The 15,536-nt window shown below is 44.3% G+C and overlaps 1 protein-coding gene across 3 annotated transcripts in view; it reads right to left on the bottom strand.

The window, feature by feature from the left end:
• Window positions 1-15,536, bottom strand: part of AMBRA1 (autophagy and beclin 1 regulator 1) — a 186,603-nt gene that overhangs the window by 100,953 nt on the left and 70,114 nt on the right. The window contains exons 10-12 of one of the 3 annotated variants that reach the window (XM_039536587.1): window positions 3,639-3,722; window positions 2,491-2,571; window positions 1,718-1,818 (exon numbers count right to left, since the gene is read on the bottom strand). In XM_039536587.1, coding sequence (XP_039392521.1) covers window positions 1,718-1,818; window positions 2,491-2,571; window positions 3,639-3,722 — 266 coding nt within the window. Of the gene's footprint in view, window positions 1-1,717; window positions 1,819-2,490; window positions 2,575-3,638; window positions 3,723-15,536 lie in introns of all 3 variants that reach the window. The other 2 variants (XM_039536588.1, XM_039536589.1) reach the window with 2 other exon arrangements.

Genomic DNA, 15,536 nt, shown 5'->3' with positions numbered 1-15,536 from the left:
TAAAACAAACACCCCAAGGAGCCGCTGCACTGATGGGATGTAGCATTTCAATAAAAATCATTCAATAAAAACTCCACTGTGGAAGTTACTTGGACTTGCAGCACAATTTCCAGTCTGATGCACTGGAATGCTGCAGAAACCAAGGGGCCCTGTCATAGAATTTAGGTCCATCTTGCCATGGAATAGACTGGGATGGACCTTGGTCATGGGGAGATTTAGTGGAGGAGCTGTAAACATCTTGCTTGCTTTGCTTAATGAAGTCTCTGTGATAGGGTGCTGTAGCTTTTACAGATGAATTGTGGGGCTTAAGTTTTCTGTACTGAGAGAGGCTTGGGCTCTTGCACTGGGTTACTGTCCACCAGAACAGCATGAAGGAAGAGGAAGCAGAATAATAAAAGGAGTCATTGAAAGCTAGGAGCAAACTGACTGCTTCCCTTAAAGCTAAATGCCAGGAAAAGACAGCTCCTCAGCTGCTGAGAAAAAGGTGCTGTGCGGGGAGGGCTGAAGGCAGATGAATCCAACAAAGCCCCACTAACAGAAGAGTTCTGCAGTGTTGCCTGGCAGCAAGTAATTATCTGCCAGTGAGCTGTTTCCAGAAGCCGACAGCCAAATTCCACACAAGCAACAGTCATGAGGAAAGTATGTGCATCAGTTAAATGCTACAAGCTGGCTCCCCTGCTCATCAGGTAGTGGGATGGAGGTGCTCCGCAGCCTGGGCTTTCGCTACTCTTGCAATTGTTGCGACAGGATAACTAGGAGGAAAGTGTTGTCTTGGCTGAGTGTCCAAGTGAGATCCAGAGATCCAGGAGACAGTTCTGGGTTTTACAGATGACAATGAGGTTTTAAAAGGCTACACTGGCACATTATACTATATAGCCAGGCAAAATACAGGGGCTCTCCCCACGCAGGTAGCCTCTGCCCGAACATGCCACAATGAGAGAGAAAGACTAGATGGGAGACCACATTCCTTCCAGGGGGGTTTTATGCCTTTCCCGCATGTGCCCCATCGCTAATAGTAGCGGCAGCCAATGGATCTCCATCTGGCAGGTACATAGATATCTGCCTTCCCCTTATCCAAAAAAAGCCTCTCCACTGCTGGTACTGATCACAGAGCAGCTCAGGCACCCCCAAGAAGCACCCTCAAGAATTATACCATCTATCATATAAAACTGTTTCATTCACAGGCTGCCAAAGCCCCACTCCTCTTCCCCTCCACCCCCGCCTGCCCTTTAAGGCTCCCGAATGCCTGTATGCTGTATGTGGTGGCAGCCGAGGTTAACACGCACTTATTAGGATCCTAATTGAATCCCGTGCTCCCTTGTGAGTGGCTTGCCAGCCGGAACATGAACAAGGCACCCTATAATTCAATTAGAAGGACCTGCAGCAAGCTGATCATTAGGCTGTCAGATTGCTTTTAAAAAAAAAAAAATTTAGATTGGGGAGGGAATTAAACATCAGAATTATTAAATTCCCCCCTGCCTTAGGGGAACCTCAGCACAGAACCTATGGAATCTGCAACTTTAGGTACTTGTATGAACCCCATCACTACAATATCTAGTTCCACATCCTCTGCTGGTTCAGGAGGTTTATATACCAATACCGGGATGGACACAGACTTCTTATAGGTTCTTTTCCCAGGCTGACCGGCTATGCGCAGACTCTGGAGAGAATCCCACCTAGTACAGGTCACTGTATTGCAGAAGAGGTATTTTTTTACCTGCCAAGACCCGGTTAACAGAGGAGTGGGTGGCCAACCCTGGCTGTCCGCGTTCATGGAAAATCCCAGCATAAGGTAAGTACTCTGGCAGCAAGAAACGCCTAAAGAAAGAGAGTGCACACTGTGAGAAACACCCCACACACTGAGAAAAAACCTCCAATGTGTTGCCAGGAAACTGAGGCTCTAGTCCCAGAATCCCATCTAATTTGGGTCCCAGAGCCAGTACTGGGCTCTGGGACCCTAGCGGGGGGAAAGAGAGGTCAAAGAGAGGAGCCCAGTCATCTGAGTGCTCCATCCAGTAGAAAAATGGCATGTCATGGCTCAGGAGTACAAACCCTCCCCCGCACCACCACATGCTCCATCCAGTCAAGATGGAATTGAAGACCTGCTGAGCTATACCGGAAATCGAATCCCCATCTCCTCTCTTCCCTACACCTTCATCTTTGACCCAGTATGCTTCACTGAGAATTCCCATCAGATTTTCTCCTCCCTTCCATTTTGGCTCCACACTACAGCCATCAATTTCCAGTTAAGAAAGCTCAGGACAGGGCTCTGGGGAATGTGGCTATGAAAGCTAATCACACTAATCTCACCCTCTCTTTTCCAAGAGGAGGGCCAGACATCCACAGGAGTCCCAGACACTGATAACCTAGTTCACATCAGATCCGTGCAAGCAAATGAATCTGAGCCTCTGACATGACAACAGAGAGCTCTGTTGTAAGTGGCAATGCCAAGCTTCTAGCCCATTCTCCACATGGGCGTACAGGTCTCACCTGGGGACGAAGCGCCCAAGCGACGGTGCAGACATACGGGCGTTCCGGGGAGCTCGGTGCCTTGATCTGTCTCCATTGTCCCTTCAGTAAAACAGAAAATATTGCACATTAAAATATTCACATAATAAGACAAGGCCCCAGGAAAGAAGCAACTGCAATCTTAATTTATCACATTGTGTAATGCCACAGAGCTCCAGAGGTACCATCAGCTCAAGCTACCTGCTTAAACATTCTGTATTCCCAAAACAACTTTCACCAACAATCTCAAAGTGATTCACACACACCAAGCCTCTTGTGTCCCATAGTTCATCTCCCAAGGTGCTAGTACAGGACTGTTCCCTGCAATCTATTCTTCATTCTTTTGTCATGGTCAGTTTTAAATGATTCCATATCCCACAGTGAGTTTTCCAGATGAGACAGATAAAACAAACAGTCCAACTAGGAATTCACCCCCCTCAAAACAACTCATTTCTATCCGCAGCACGAAAGGAGGGCTTCAGGTGTTCCTTGAGGAACAGACAAACGATCCCCCTTTTCCTCACAAGTCCTACACCACACAGCTTAATATACTGGACTAATATGGCAAGGAAGATAGTGAAGAGTCACAAAAGGACCTAGACTCTATCTCTGACCCCAAAGTCTGCTCTGAAATGAACTACTGGGATGGTTCTATTCCCAATTCTGAGGTTGACCTGTTGCATGACCGTGGATAAGTCTGTTCTCTGCCCTGGGTCCCAGATCCTTATCTGTAAATGGGGATAATACTTGGCTACCTCCCTGTGAGTTGTGAAGAGAAGCTAATGTGTGCAGAGCACTTTGAAGGCAAGAAGCTTCAAGAGCTACACATTCTCATTCCTAGTCTCTTTGAAATATTAAGTCTCTTTCTGATGCAACAAACCTGGTAGCAGCAAATTCCTAACCCACTCCAGCAAGCTGTGCGTGTAATTTCTTTTTAACAGTAAGCAAGGAAATGTGGGCTGAGAAGAAGGGTCCATTACGTGGCTGTTTCCCACTCATTTGAAGAGCCAGGAACAGAAGAGCAGAGGTTGCACTCCACAGCTCATTAGCATCTTAAACTTTATTTCATCAAAAACAAATCTAAAACAAAGCCCAGAAAAGGAAATCCATCCATTTCTCTCCCCATCTACCTGAACAGCCTGCAGTTGTAGTGCTTGGCCAGATAGCTGGATCTCAGCGCATAGTTTATGTGTGACCAGCAGGGCTCCTGTCGTCTGCAAAGGAAAACAAGTTGCTGTTCTTGTCTCCCATTGACTAAGAGGCCTCCTGGCCATTAAGAAGCAGATCAATAGCAGAAAGAATGTCATGGAGTTTCTCCAAAGATGATATATATCAGCACTTAACTTCATTCTCTTGCCAAAGAGAAAAAAAACAGCTATTCCCCCACCATCACCATCACCTGCACCACTCCCTAGTCTTGTCTCACTGTGCAGGGAAGGAGAGAGGAAGAAGCTGTTGAGGAACAGGGAGTAATATGCACAAAGACCACTGCATACAGCTAAAGCTAGTAAAAAGCCAAGACAAATCTGCTTTTTTAAACTCTTAAAGCCTCAACCCATGCTGGGAGCTTGGCAATGAGCGAAGAGAGGCAAAATTAGCCCAGAGAGAACCCTCAGACCAGCAACATGGAGGCATCCACTGGAGTTAGAAGCTGCATTTTTTTGCAGAGGAGAATCGCAGCGAGAGAGAAATCAGCAGGCAGCACCCTGCAAAACTCTGCATCTAAAAATATTTCTCTTGCAGGTTTCAAAGGAATGAGAAATTAATTCAGGCTGGCAGAAATAAAGGGAGAGAAAAAAAAGGATGCAAATGCCCATAACCACCTCTCCAAGCAGGTTCAGAGACCTAAAGCACCACAGTGACTAATAATTATTCATTTTGATTTTTAAAATGCATTCTGGATGCTGCTGGCACCCATGCAAATATCATAAAAATAATTCAGTGTCTTAAACACAAACTTCAAAATCCAACCAGATACCTCAGAGCTCTCCTACCATGCCACATCAACCAATTAATTCCTCTCTCCCTCCCCCCAGAAATATCTTGAGAGAAGAGATAGGTCTTGTAATGTGGCCTGAAAGTAAACAAACAAGAGTTCTAGTGAATTGGCAGGTAAAGCAAATCCTACAGTTTCAAACCAACTGCCCCAAGTATGCCCGGGCTCCAGGTAACAGGATTTGGGATAAGAAAAGCAGACTATATTCCCAAAGAATGCTGAAGATTCCCATTTATTGTAGTCCCTGAAGAAAAAGAACAAGATGATTAAAGGATGAGATGGACAGCCTAGGGGGGAGAGGAAAGAAGAGGAATATTACAATCAGACACCATCTAGTTAGATCTACTAATTTACAGAATCTTTACCTAATCTCATGCTCATCATCACATATTGAATGCCTCTGTGTTACCCAAGTGCCTTCATCTACTGCTGAAAAGCTGGAGCAGCTGGTGTTACCCTGATGCTAGCTGAAGATTATTCCTGCACCTTCTAAAAAGGAGATAAAAAAGCCTACAGATTGGTAAAGATGGATGGTGCTTTCTGTGTTATTTCTGTACCATATATGCTCCGCTTACAGAGAGCAGATGTTAACACGACTGCATGCCAATATGAAGTAGTGCTGCAAGGAATGAAACAAGTTTCCAATAAAGTTCTCCAAAGTACTAGTGGGACTTTATATTCTATACCAGTAACTTGAGTTCCATCTTAGCTTTGAATTTTCTGTCTTTGTGTCAGCTACTTATTAGACTCACCAGCTACCATGGCTGAGCAGCAGGAAGATTTACAGTGCTCAGTTTCATAGCAAAATGTACAACTTGAATAAGTGAATTCCCCCCCCCCTTCTATATAAAAAGCAGTTACTCCCCTGAAATCAACCCAATATTCTCCCTGCCAAAGAAGGGGAAAAAAGAGGGAACAAAAAAGTTGCTGCCTTCCCCAGTGTCAGGATCTGGGCTATAACAAGGCCATGCCAACAAACAATGAAAAATGTAGCTGAAGTCGACGTACTTAGATCTACTTACTGCAAGGTCCACACTACGCTATGTTGGCGGGAGATGCTCTCCCATTGACTCCCCTTGCACTTCTCGTTCAGGTGGAGTACAGGAGTTGACGGGAGAGCAATCTGCAGTCGATTTAGTAGGTCTTCACTAGACCTGCTAAATCGATCACTGATGCATCGTTCCCCCGGTAAGTGTAGACAAGCTCTGATATAAACAGATAAAAGCAGATCTGAAAAAACATGAACTACAAATTCATGCATGTAAAGAAGGAAATTAGTTAACTTACCAAACTAAGCCATTTTTTAAAAAGCATTAAGAACTGGGCAGTTACCAAGACACTGGAGAAAAGCAAAACCTAATCGAGATCTTCAGGAAAGGGAGGAAGAACGATCCTGGTAATTACTATCCTGCACATTTAATTTCACAGCTTAATAAAACAATGAAATAGAAAAAAAAATCTCTAAAGGTTTAGGCTGGGATTGACAAAAGCACTCTATGTTGGTCTAACTGCTCCCATTGACTGCAATGGGACTAGAGTTAGATCAACACTGAACACTTCTGAAAATCCCATGTAAGTTTATTAGGCGGTATAAGCAGTAAACAGAACAGGCTTATAAATATCAAATCATGCCAGACAAACCTAATTGCTTTTTAGAGAATTACTAAATTAGCAGATCAAGACAATGTGGTAGAGGTACTAACTAAAACCCTTCTTTAGAGCATTTTATACCATGTTTCACAAAATCTAATTTAAAGAGTTATATCAAATTCGTTTATAATGTAATCATATTTAAATTTAAATCACATGGGTAGGAAAGTACCTAGAGGTTGATAAAGAAAGAAGTGATAAATAATTGGTGAAGTAGGCACTGGGTTTGATTTTATCATCTTTGGTTACATTGTGAAGCCCATGGGAAATTTATGTATTATTTCTACAATTATATGTGCCTCAGTTTACCTGCTTGATATTATTTTGTATGACTGCATGGAGTTAAATCAACGGGTTTTGGTGGAGGAATCAAATCAAGCGCAGGATCAAAGGGACACTAAACTATTAAAGACTCCTGCCTAGAGAGGAAAGAGTATGAGTGAGCAGCTGAATCTGGAGGTGACACTCTGACAGTGAGACATGGAGTATGCTTCAGGGGCTGACTGTCCCAGTCCAGGAGAAGTATCTAGGCTGCGTGCAACTTACCCAAAACTTGCAAGGAAAGAATAAAGTTTCAGTAAGAGTCACACGTGTAAGCTTGCTTTGTTATTTTAATCCATTTCTCCACTACTGTGTTCCTATTGACTAATAAGTAGAACTTAGTTCAGCCTTTCAAAACACTGACCCCACATACATTTTCGGGTACAAAGCTCCTATGACACATGGCCAGAAAAGTTTAAGCATCCTGCAGGATAAACGATCCAAATTCAATCTTAAGGGACATATTAGTAGATAATGTTTGTGGTTTTGAGTGTTTACATATATATTGTTAGAGGTCAAACGGTTCCTGTCTATGCTGTAGTCTTAATTCAGAGATCAAAATGAGATCTTAACATGTAAATATATTAATATCACTGTATTGATCTCTCTTTGAAATGTATAGCAAATCACCTGCAAATGGTGGAAAACAGGCAACTGCCTTATGTTAATCTGTGTAGCTAATTACCGGTGATGCTTAGGAAATAGGTCTACTTCAGCGTCTCAATGATTGCCTATTGGTTGCCTAAGAACTCTGAGCTGTCAAGAGAAGGCCTGGAAGTATATAAAAAGCCCTTGGGTCCTGATCCTTTCTATCTCAAATCTGCTTGTGGCTTTATGCAGGGGAAGCTTAAGTCTTAAGACTGAGTTCTCAGTCCCACCTGGATCTCCCTGGATATGAACACTGGACTGAATCTATGGACTAATTCCAAGAACTCTTTGTAACTCCATAGCTCACCACCTCTACTATGAAACTAATCTCAGAACTGTATTCACGTCTGTATGTATACTGATCTTTTAACCAATACTCACTCTTCTTTTTTAATAAATTTTAGTTTAGTTAATAAGAATTGGCTGTAAGTGTGTATTTGGGTAAGATCTGAAATATTCATTAACTTGGGAGGTGATGTGTCCAATCCTTTGGGAGTGGTAGAACTTTCATATTTGACTTGGGTGTCTGGGTGGAAGCCCAAGGCTGGGTTGCTATAAGGGAACTGTGTTTTGGCTTCTGTGCAACCAGTAAGGTATTGTAGAAGCTGTTTTGTGGTGGCTTGGTAAATCTAAGTATTGGAATATCCATCAGCTTTGGGGATTGTCTGCCCCATTCTTTGCAGTTTGCCCTAACTGAATAAGCTCAGTGTGGTCTCCCCTGGGGCCCTGATCACAGCTCCTAAGACAGAAGATTCCTGCAGGCAGCCAAGCCAAACTGCCAAACTATGGGAAGAAACAGAGGTGCTGAAGCCTAGAGATCCAGTGAAAGAGTCAGGACCTACCCTGGAGTGAGTGAAAGTTCAAGGCCTATCACCAGGAAGGGTGTACTCACAAGAGACTACAGAAGGTGCAAGGCATAGCACACCCTGTAATCCATGACAAATATGAAGGAAAGAAACAAACAGCATGTTAAATGAAATGTGTGGATGATACTAAGGATGTGTTGTCCGTTACCCTACATACCCATGCTGGTAAGCAAAGGATGTGCGTTGCATGGGGTGCCACTGAAGACAAATTAACTGCCAATTTTGCCCTGAATAGGGAAAAGATGCAAACATCATTGAGGACAGAGAAACAAAGGGACCTAAGGCCTGATACTGCAGGGTTCTCAGCTCTTTCTGGAAGCGCCTTCAACTTTCACTGACTTGCACTTACATGGATCAAAGCCCCTTAGAGAAGAGAAAAATGAGCAGTAAATAAAAACAAAATGTGGAAAGATGGAAACCAACTACACATCTGGGAAAAAATAATCCCAAACATTCAATAAAAGGGAGATAACGAAGAAGCAGAATGCAGAGACATCAATAGGTACGAACACAGGCAGCAAATTAGACAAAAGTATGCAATACAACATGAAAGCAAAAAGTCTCCTCTTGGAGCAGTGATGGGAAGTCCCTCTTTGGGAGAGTCCACCTGAGATTACTGCACTCTGTTCCCAGTCCCTCAATTTTAGAGGCCTCATGAAATGAAATTAATAGGCAGCAGGTTTAAAACAAACAAAAGGAAGTATTTTTTCACACAGCGCAGAGTCAACCTGTGGAACTCCTTACCAGAGAATGTTGTGAAGGCTAAAGACTGTAATACGGGGTGGGCAAACTACAGCCCGTGGGCCAGATCCACGGGGAACCGCGGCCAATGGGAGCTTTGGGGGAGGTACCCGCAGGTGAGGGCAGTGTGCAGAGCCCTCTGCTCCCCTGCTCCTAGATGCCGCAGCGACATGGTGCCGGCCACTTCCGGGAGTGGCGCAGCGTGGGGCCAGAGCAGGCAGGGAGCCTGTCTTAGCCCCGCTGCACGCCGCTGCCACCCCGGAGCCGCTCCAGGTAAGCGGCGCCAGGCCAGAGCCCGCACCCTGCACACCTCCTGCACCCCAATCCCCTCCTGAACCTGAGCCCCCTGCTGCACTCACTCATACCTGCTATAACAGGATTAAAAAAAGAACTAGATAAGTTCATGGAGGATAGGTCCATCAATGGCTATTAGTCAGGATGGGCAGGGATGGTGTTCCTAGCCTCTATTTGCCAGAAACTGGGAATGGGTGACAGGGGGTGGATCACTTGGTGATTACCTGTTCTGTTCATTCCCTTTGGGGCACCTGGCACTGGCCACTGTTGAAAGACAGGATACTAGGCTAGATGGACCTTTGGTCTGACCCAGTATGGCCGTTCTTATGTTCATGCCCCAAAGCAGGAAGGCGGCAATTGCTCTTGACAAAGTTTTGGGCATAGGGACACCCTAACTGAAATATTACACTTAATTCTGGACATCTCATTACCAGAAAGAACAGATTATGATCTCTTTGGGCAGGAAGGGTGCACACGTGTGCATGCGTGCGTGCGCAAGCACAGCGCCTTGACAGTACAAGGACAGAAATAACTACTAACACCCACAGTAGGTAAAGGGCTTAAGGGATTTAGAAGTAAAGAATCACAATTATACATGCATAACTTAGTAAGAAATGAGTAAACAGGGATCAAACATTTACAAGTATTTGAAGGATGCAATAATCATGAAGGAAGGAGAAATATTTAAGGTGAAACATAGGAATGTAATTAGAAAGAATGGGATAAAATTAAGCAAAGTAAAAATTTAGGCTACACCAAAAATCTCTTTACTAAGAGGGAGATGTATTAGGACTGTGGAATAAACTCCCAAAGGTAGCAGATAAAGCACTAGAGACAGACTGCAGGGAACAATCCTGTCCTGGCTGACAAGATGGAAACTAGCAGAATAGGTCTTTTTCATCTCTAGTGCATGTAACAACTGAGATGGTAGCCAGGTAAAGTTAGTAAAGACATGGTACCTTCCCAGTATTTCACCTCTTTCTTCTGAATGCTAAATATGATCATCTTTCACTAGAAGCTGTTCCAGGGGAAACACCTGAGAAATCCTCATCAATTTATCAGCTAAAGCTTCCTTAAGCCAGCAGGATTGTAGATGGCTGGGTTTATTAACAGCTCTCCTGACCGCCAAAAAGAACACAGCCTTGATTACCTCTCAGAGGGCCATTCAGGGAGAAATAAAATGAGTTTTACAAGATAAAAAAAGCACACTTCAGACGATCAAGTATCTCTGACAAGCACCACATACAAGAGGATTCATCACCTGGTCAAAAGAGAAACACAGCAACGGTTCCCTGCTAAATGCTAAGGATTAATCACTTCAGAAAAAGACCAATTTGAAAGCACAGTGAAACAAATTCACAAGCCTACCATATACGTTCTGAACAGGAAACCAGCTGTGTCTATTCCAAACCCACCTGTCACATTGACACATGATTAGGGACCCACCACTGCCTTTTGAAATGAGACTAACCAAATCAGTGGCTGCATTAGTCACTAGTGCTTGGAAACTTCATGGGATAGACTGAAACTGGCTGTAAACAGCAAAATAATATAAAACCACCACAACCATGCAGGCAGTGGTGAGCTGGAGCAGGTTCCCACAGGTTCTCAAGAACTGGATGCTAAAATTAGACCTCCGTGGAGAACCGGTTGTTAAAGGGCCAGGAGGTGGGCAAAGAACTCTGGTCTGCGGACCGGACCATCCTGTTGCTCCCAGGATTCCCAGCTGGGGAGGCTGAGGCTCGCCTGGCCCTTCCCCCGCTTCCCCCCAGCTGCAGCGTGGCCAGCCGCAGGCATCAGCTGGGCAGCTCAGCTGAGCTCTAGAGACATCCTGCTGCCACTTTTTGAATGGCCCAGCAAGGTGTGTGTGGGGGGGGGAAGCGGGGCTGCTGCAAACTCCAGGGCTGGCCAGAGTGGAGGGGAGGGGGCAAGTGGGGCAATTGGCCCAGGCCCTGCAGGGGCCTCCAGCCCCACGAGGATGTCTCCCCCGGCCTCTCCCCTGCTCCCCCCCGCCCTTTTAAATCAGAACTTTTTATAGGGAACCGGTTGTTAAGATTTTGGCAGCTCATCACTGCATGCAGGTTGTGTCTGGAACATCACTAGGGCTCTATACAAACAGAGCACACCACCCAGGAACCAGCCTCCTTCCAGAGATACAACAACTGCATTAGCCAAGGTAAAGTTCCCAACATTTACTGTCCATTTGACTACTTCCCATCAGTAACTGTGACTGGGAGACCCCACACCAGGTCTATCCCTAACAGCAAGAACATTCAGAGTAATTGGCGCTACTCTGCAAGCAGTTTACAGCCCTGCAACATACACTGGCTGCTCACTGTGGACTTTCAATATCCATACTGGACTTAGGGGCTCAACAATTAACATAAAGTTACTTCTCTACATACTGAACCATTAACAGACTCCAGGATTCTCACCCAACAGGTGATGGGGGAAAAGAGTTGAAAGTGTGGGAGTTACAGGAAGCAATGACAGAATACAGACAAGTGGTTACTTCCTGGAGCTACTCTTAGGAAAGAACGTTGTTTTAGAAGTGCCCCATCTTGTTGAGAGTCAACAGAATTGCTCAGGAAGCTGGAGCCATCAACGCCGTAAGAGCACCGTTGCCAGGAAGCTCACACTACTGAAGTTTAAGTTGACACGGGTATGCAGAAACTCATCCAAGCAGCACCCTTGTGGAAGTCAGCATTCATGGTTAACAGGATGCTAGTCTGCAGAAGCTAACAATGTCCTGCTAATAGCAGTGCCACTGCAAGGAAGAAGTCTTGAACTATGACTACATCCAGGCACTGTCGTTGTGCATTAAGATTAAGAAGAGGAGTGCAAGAGTGTAAAAATAAATGTAAAGAGGCAGGGAAGACAGAGCTGCAGGCTATAATGAGTAGATCACAGGCCAAATTAAGACACTTCCCAAGCACTAGTAAGCAAAGTTCAAAGTGTAGACTCAGTATCTTTCCCATTCCTCCAGACCTTGCAGGGTTCTTTACCTGCACTGTTTTAAAGGAGATGAATATAATTAATATAAATTGTTGCATGTTTGGTAGTGATATCCCAGTGCTTAGTGCCCCAATCCAAAGATCTTTAGTAGAAAGAGACCGAATGAAAACAAAAACCACCACCAAGTCCTAGGTAATCCCTTTCTACTTAAAAAACTGCTTCTGAGAATGCTACTCTTCATCAAACCATGGGAAGCAAAGCAATGTGGTATAGGAGTAAGTGTAAATCATTACCCCACTATGCTTAAATGCAGAGCAAGAGAGATAAAGAGGATCTGGGAAGAAAACGGAATAAAAGTCAGGGACAGAAACATTTTAAGCTCCTGCTTTTAACAGCGCTATCTGGACTCCAGTGACAAGAAACCATCACTCAGAAGGGTATTCGTTGTAGTTATGCCAGTAAAAGTGATCATGGACAATTTGCAATTGTCACATCTACGTCTCCTGCAGAGAGAGAAGTAGTTAGGAGCCATTAGGAAAGGAATAGATAATAAGACAGAAAATATCTTAATGCCACTATATAAATCCCTGGTACACCCACACCTTGAATATTGCATGCAGTTCTGGTCACCACATCTCAAAAAAAGATACATTAGAATTGGAAAAGGTATCGAGAAGGGCAACAAAAATGATTAGGGGTATGGAACAGCTTCCACATAAGGAGAGATTAAAAGAAGACTGGGATGTTTCAGCCTGTAAAAGAGACAACTACAAGAGGATATGATAGAGGTCTATAAAATCGTGAATGGCGTGGAGAAAGTAAATAAGGAAGTGTTATTTATCTCTTCCCATAACACAAAAAACAGGGGTAACCCAATGAAATTAACAGGCAGCAGGTTTAAAACAAACAAAAGGAAGTACTTCTTAACACAAATGCACAGTCAACTTGTGGAACTTGTTGCCAGGGAATGTTGTGAAGGTCAAAACTATAATGGAGTTCAAAAAAAGAATTAGATAAGTTAAGGAAGCTAGGACCACAAGTGTCTATTAGCCAACATGGTCAGAGATGCAACCCACTGCGCTGGGTGTCCCTAGCAACTGTTTGCCAGAAATCGGGAGCGGACAACAGGGGCTGGATCATTTGATGATTACCTGTTCATTCCCTCTGAAGCACCTGGCATTTGCCACTGTCCAATGACAAGATATAGGGCTAGACAGACAATTGGTCTGACCTAGTATGGTTGTTCTTATGGACTTATGTAATAGCTATGCCTGAAGTATTTGTACATCAAGGTCCTAGAAGTCGCTGCTCATCAGCATTTCTGGATCAGGCACGTCACCCAGAAGTTTCATGTACACATCTGCTAGTTTCTTTTTTCATTTTATTTAGATGGTGGTCATAAGTTCAACTATCCAGGATGACACTTCTTGTTCTTGCATTAAAAGGTCCTACAGATCAGAGTCCCTTCTGGCCTACACTTCTCAGAACTGGTCACCTTATGTATCTTCTTCAGAAAGAGGGGATCTCCTGATCTTCCTGGCTGAATGTTTAGCCAGCCATACATCCTTCCCCTTTGTGTATGTGCAAATAAGAAGACAAATCCAACCTCACAAGTTTACTTACAAGCTGGTCTGGAATGGAGAAGTCACTGAGACAAGGAAGGATGAAGGCTCCCAAACCAAACAAACACTTTTGCCTGAAGACAAGACAGTAATAACCTGCTATGCTGTTCACCAAAGTAACTACCCCATACCTCTACGAGTGCATGTAAACTCATGTTCTCAAAGGCCCTGGAAATCTGAGAATTACCGAACAGCTCCACGTAGGAAAGGAGAGAGTGGCACTGAACGTAAACCAGTTCTCTGCTTTATAAAATCAAGGTCAAAGCATGCAGCTCTCAGATCCTAAAGCCTCCTGTTTCTTTATGAAAAGATGACTACTGTTGGAGGAACTCTGAGATGACTCCTTTGGACCCCAGTGTGAGAGGTCAGTGAGGCTGTCAAGAATGGTGGAGAGAAGGCAGGTAGGAGGCTGGAGGCCTTTGTTGAATGGAAAGGCCATGGGTTATCCTACACTGCCTAGAGTGTTTACTTTAAACCTGGTGCAAGATAACTTGCTAAGAGACTCATAGGTCTGGGAACCAAATATTCCACAGCTGGCCTCATTACAGAAGAGAACCAAGTAATCCCTGGTGCTCTGAAGCACATGAACATTCTGAAGAAGGCTCATCCACTCTGCAAGTCAATAGGTGGCTGTCACGAACCCATGGTCTTACCGACTGGGGCTGCCAAAGACTGGCTCCTGCAGTGCAAACACACTGATCACAGATCTCTGTCTAGGCATTTCTACTGCACTTGCATTGAACTGAAAAACCTAAATACCATGATGGGACCTAACGTCAAAGAGCCCAGTCCCTCTCCTTGTCCACAGGAGATACTGCCGAGGACTACTCATTTGCGTCACAGTCACAGACCAGAAGGGATCTTTCCCAGTACTGATGGGAATTGTTCGGCTTTACAGTCCAATTTACAGGATTTAGGAGGGAAGAAACAGAGCTAACAGTGAGCAATGCTGGTACAACAGTGACCTCTTCCTATGGGACGAATGATACCAGAGTCAGAGCAGAGAATGGGAGAGATAGCATGCATATAGACGAGGAGAAAGTACAAACATTAAACAAATGTAATTGCTGAGCTCTTCCCAATCTATATTCTAACAGGCAGCCGATTTTTGAAGGCAGACAGAGGGAGTCAGCCACAGTCACACCTTTAGCCTTGGCTTGAAACCCTTTATGAAACCGTGGTGAAGCATTTCCGTGAAGGTTTTCAGACAGAGCAACATACTGTCCTAAATATTTGCCTTTCTGACAAACACAGTAAATCTGCATTCTCTCCCATGCTTGCTGCAGACAGAGACAGGGAGATAGATGGCAGAAATTCAGGACATGGAAATATTTCTGCATATGAATATGGCAATCAATCTGCATTGTATGCAAAGATTTTAACCTGCTCGTGTCCAAGGAACCCAAGAGCATTGCCCACTGCACCGATGACTCCCGTGTCAGAACTGCTCCAAGCCAAAGGAAATCGCCAAGAGACACCTGTTCTCTCTTGTGCAAGTCAATTTAAGGGATTTTAAGCCTGCAGGATTTACTTAAATCAATAACAAGGACATCTTCCCTCATTAAATGTACCAAAGCATGCTCCTCATTCCAAGAATGCTGGAGGATTGCAAACAAGGCTGGGACATTAGGGAGCCCAAGATGGATGAGGGCTTGTCTACAAGGAAAACTTTTACCAGTTATACCGCTATAATTGTATCAGTGTAGTTCGATAGTTATACCAATAAGGCCCTACATAGACACTCCTATTTCTGAATCAGAGTTTCAGCATGGGGAGGTATACCAAGATAACTATAGCAGTTTAAATTCACATCTTAGTTTATACTGGCATAACTTTCCTGTGCAGACAAGCCCTGAGCTTACAGTTGTCAGTTGTACTTAGTACGGAAAAGTATGCTGAAGCTGAGAGGCTAAACATGTGTTAGTGGATGGGTAT

Source organism: Mauremys reevesii, linkage group 4 (assembly GCF_016161935.1).
Source record: "Mauremys reevesii isolate NIE-2019 linkage group 4, ASM1616193v1, whole genome shotgun sequence".
Classification (NCBI taxonomy): domain Eukaryota; kingdom Metazoa; phylum Chordata; order Testudines; family Geoemydidae; genus Mauremys; species Mauremys reevesii.
This window is presented reverse-complemented; position numbering and strand designations above follow the sequence as displayed.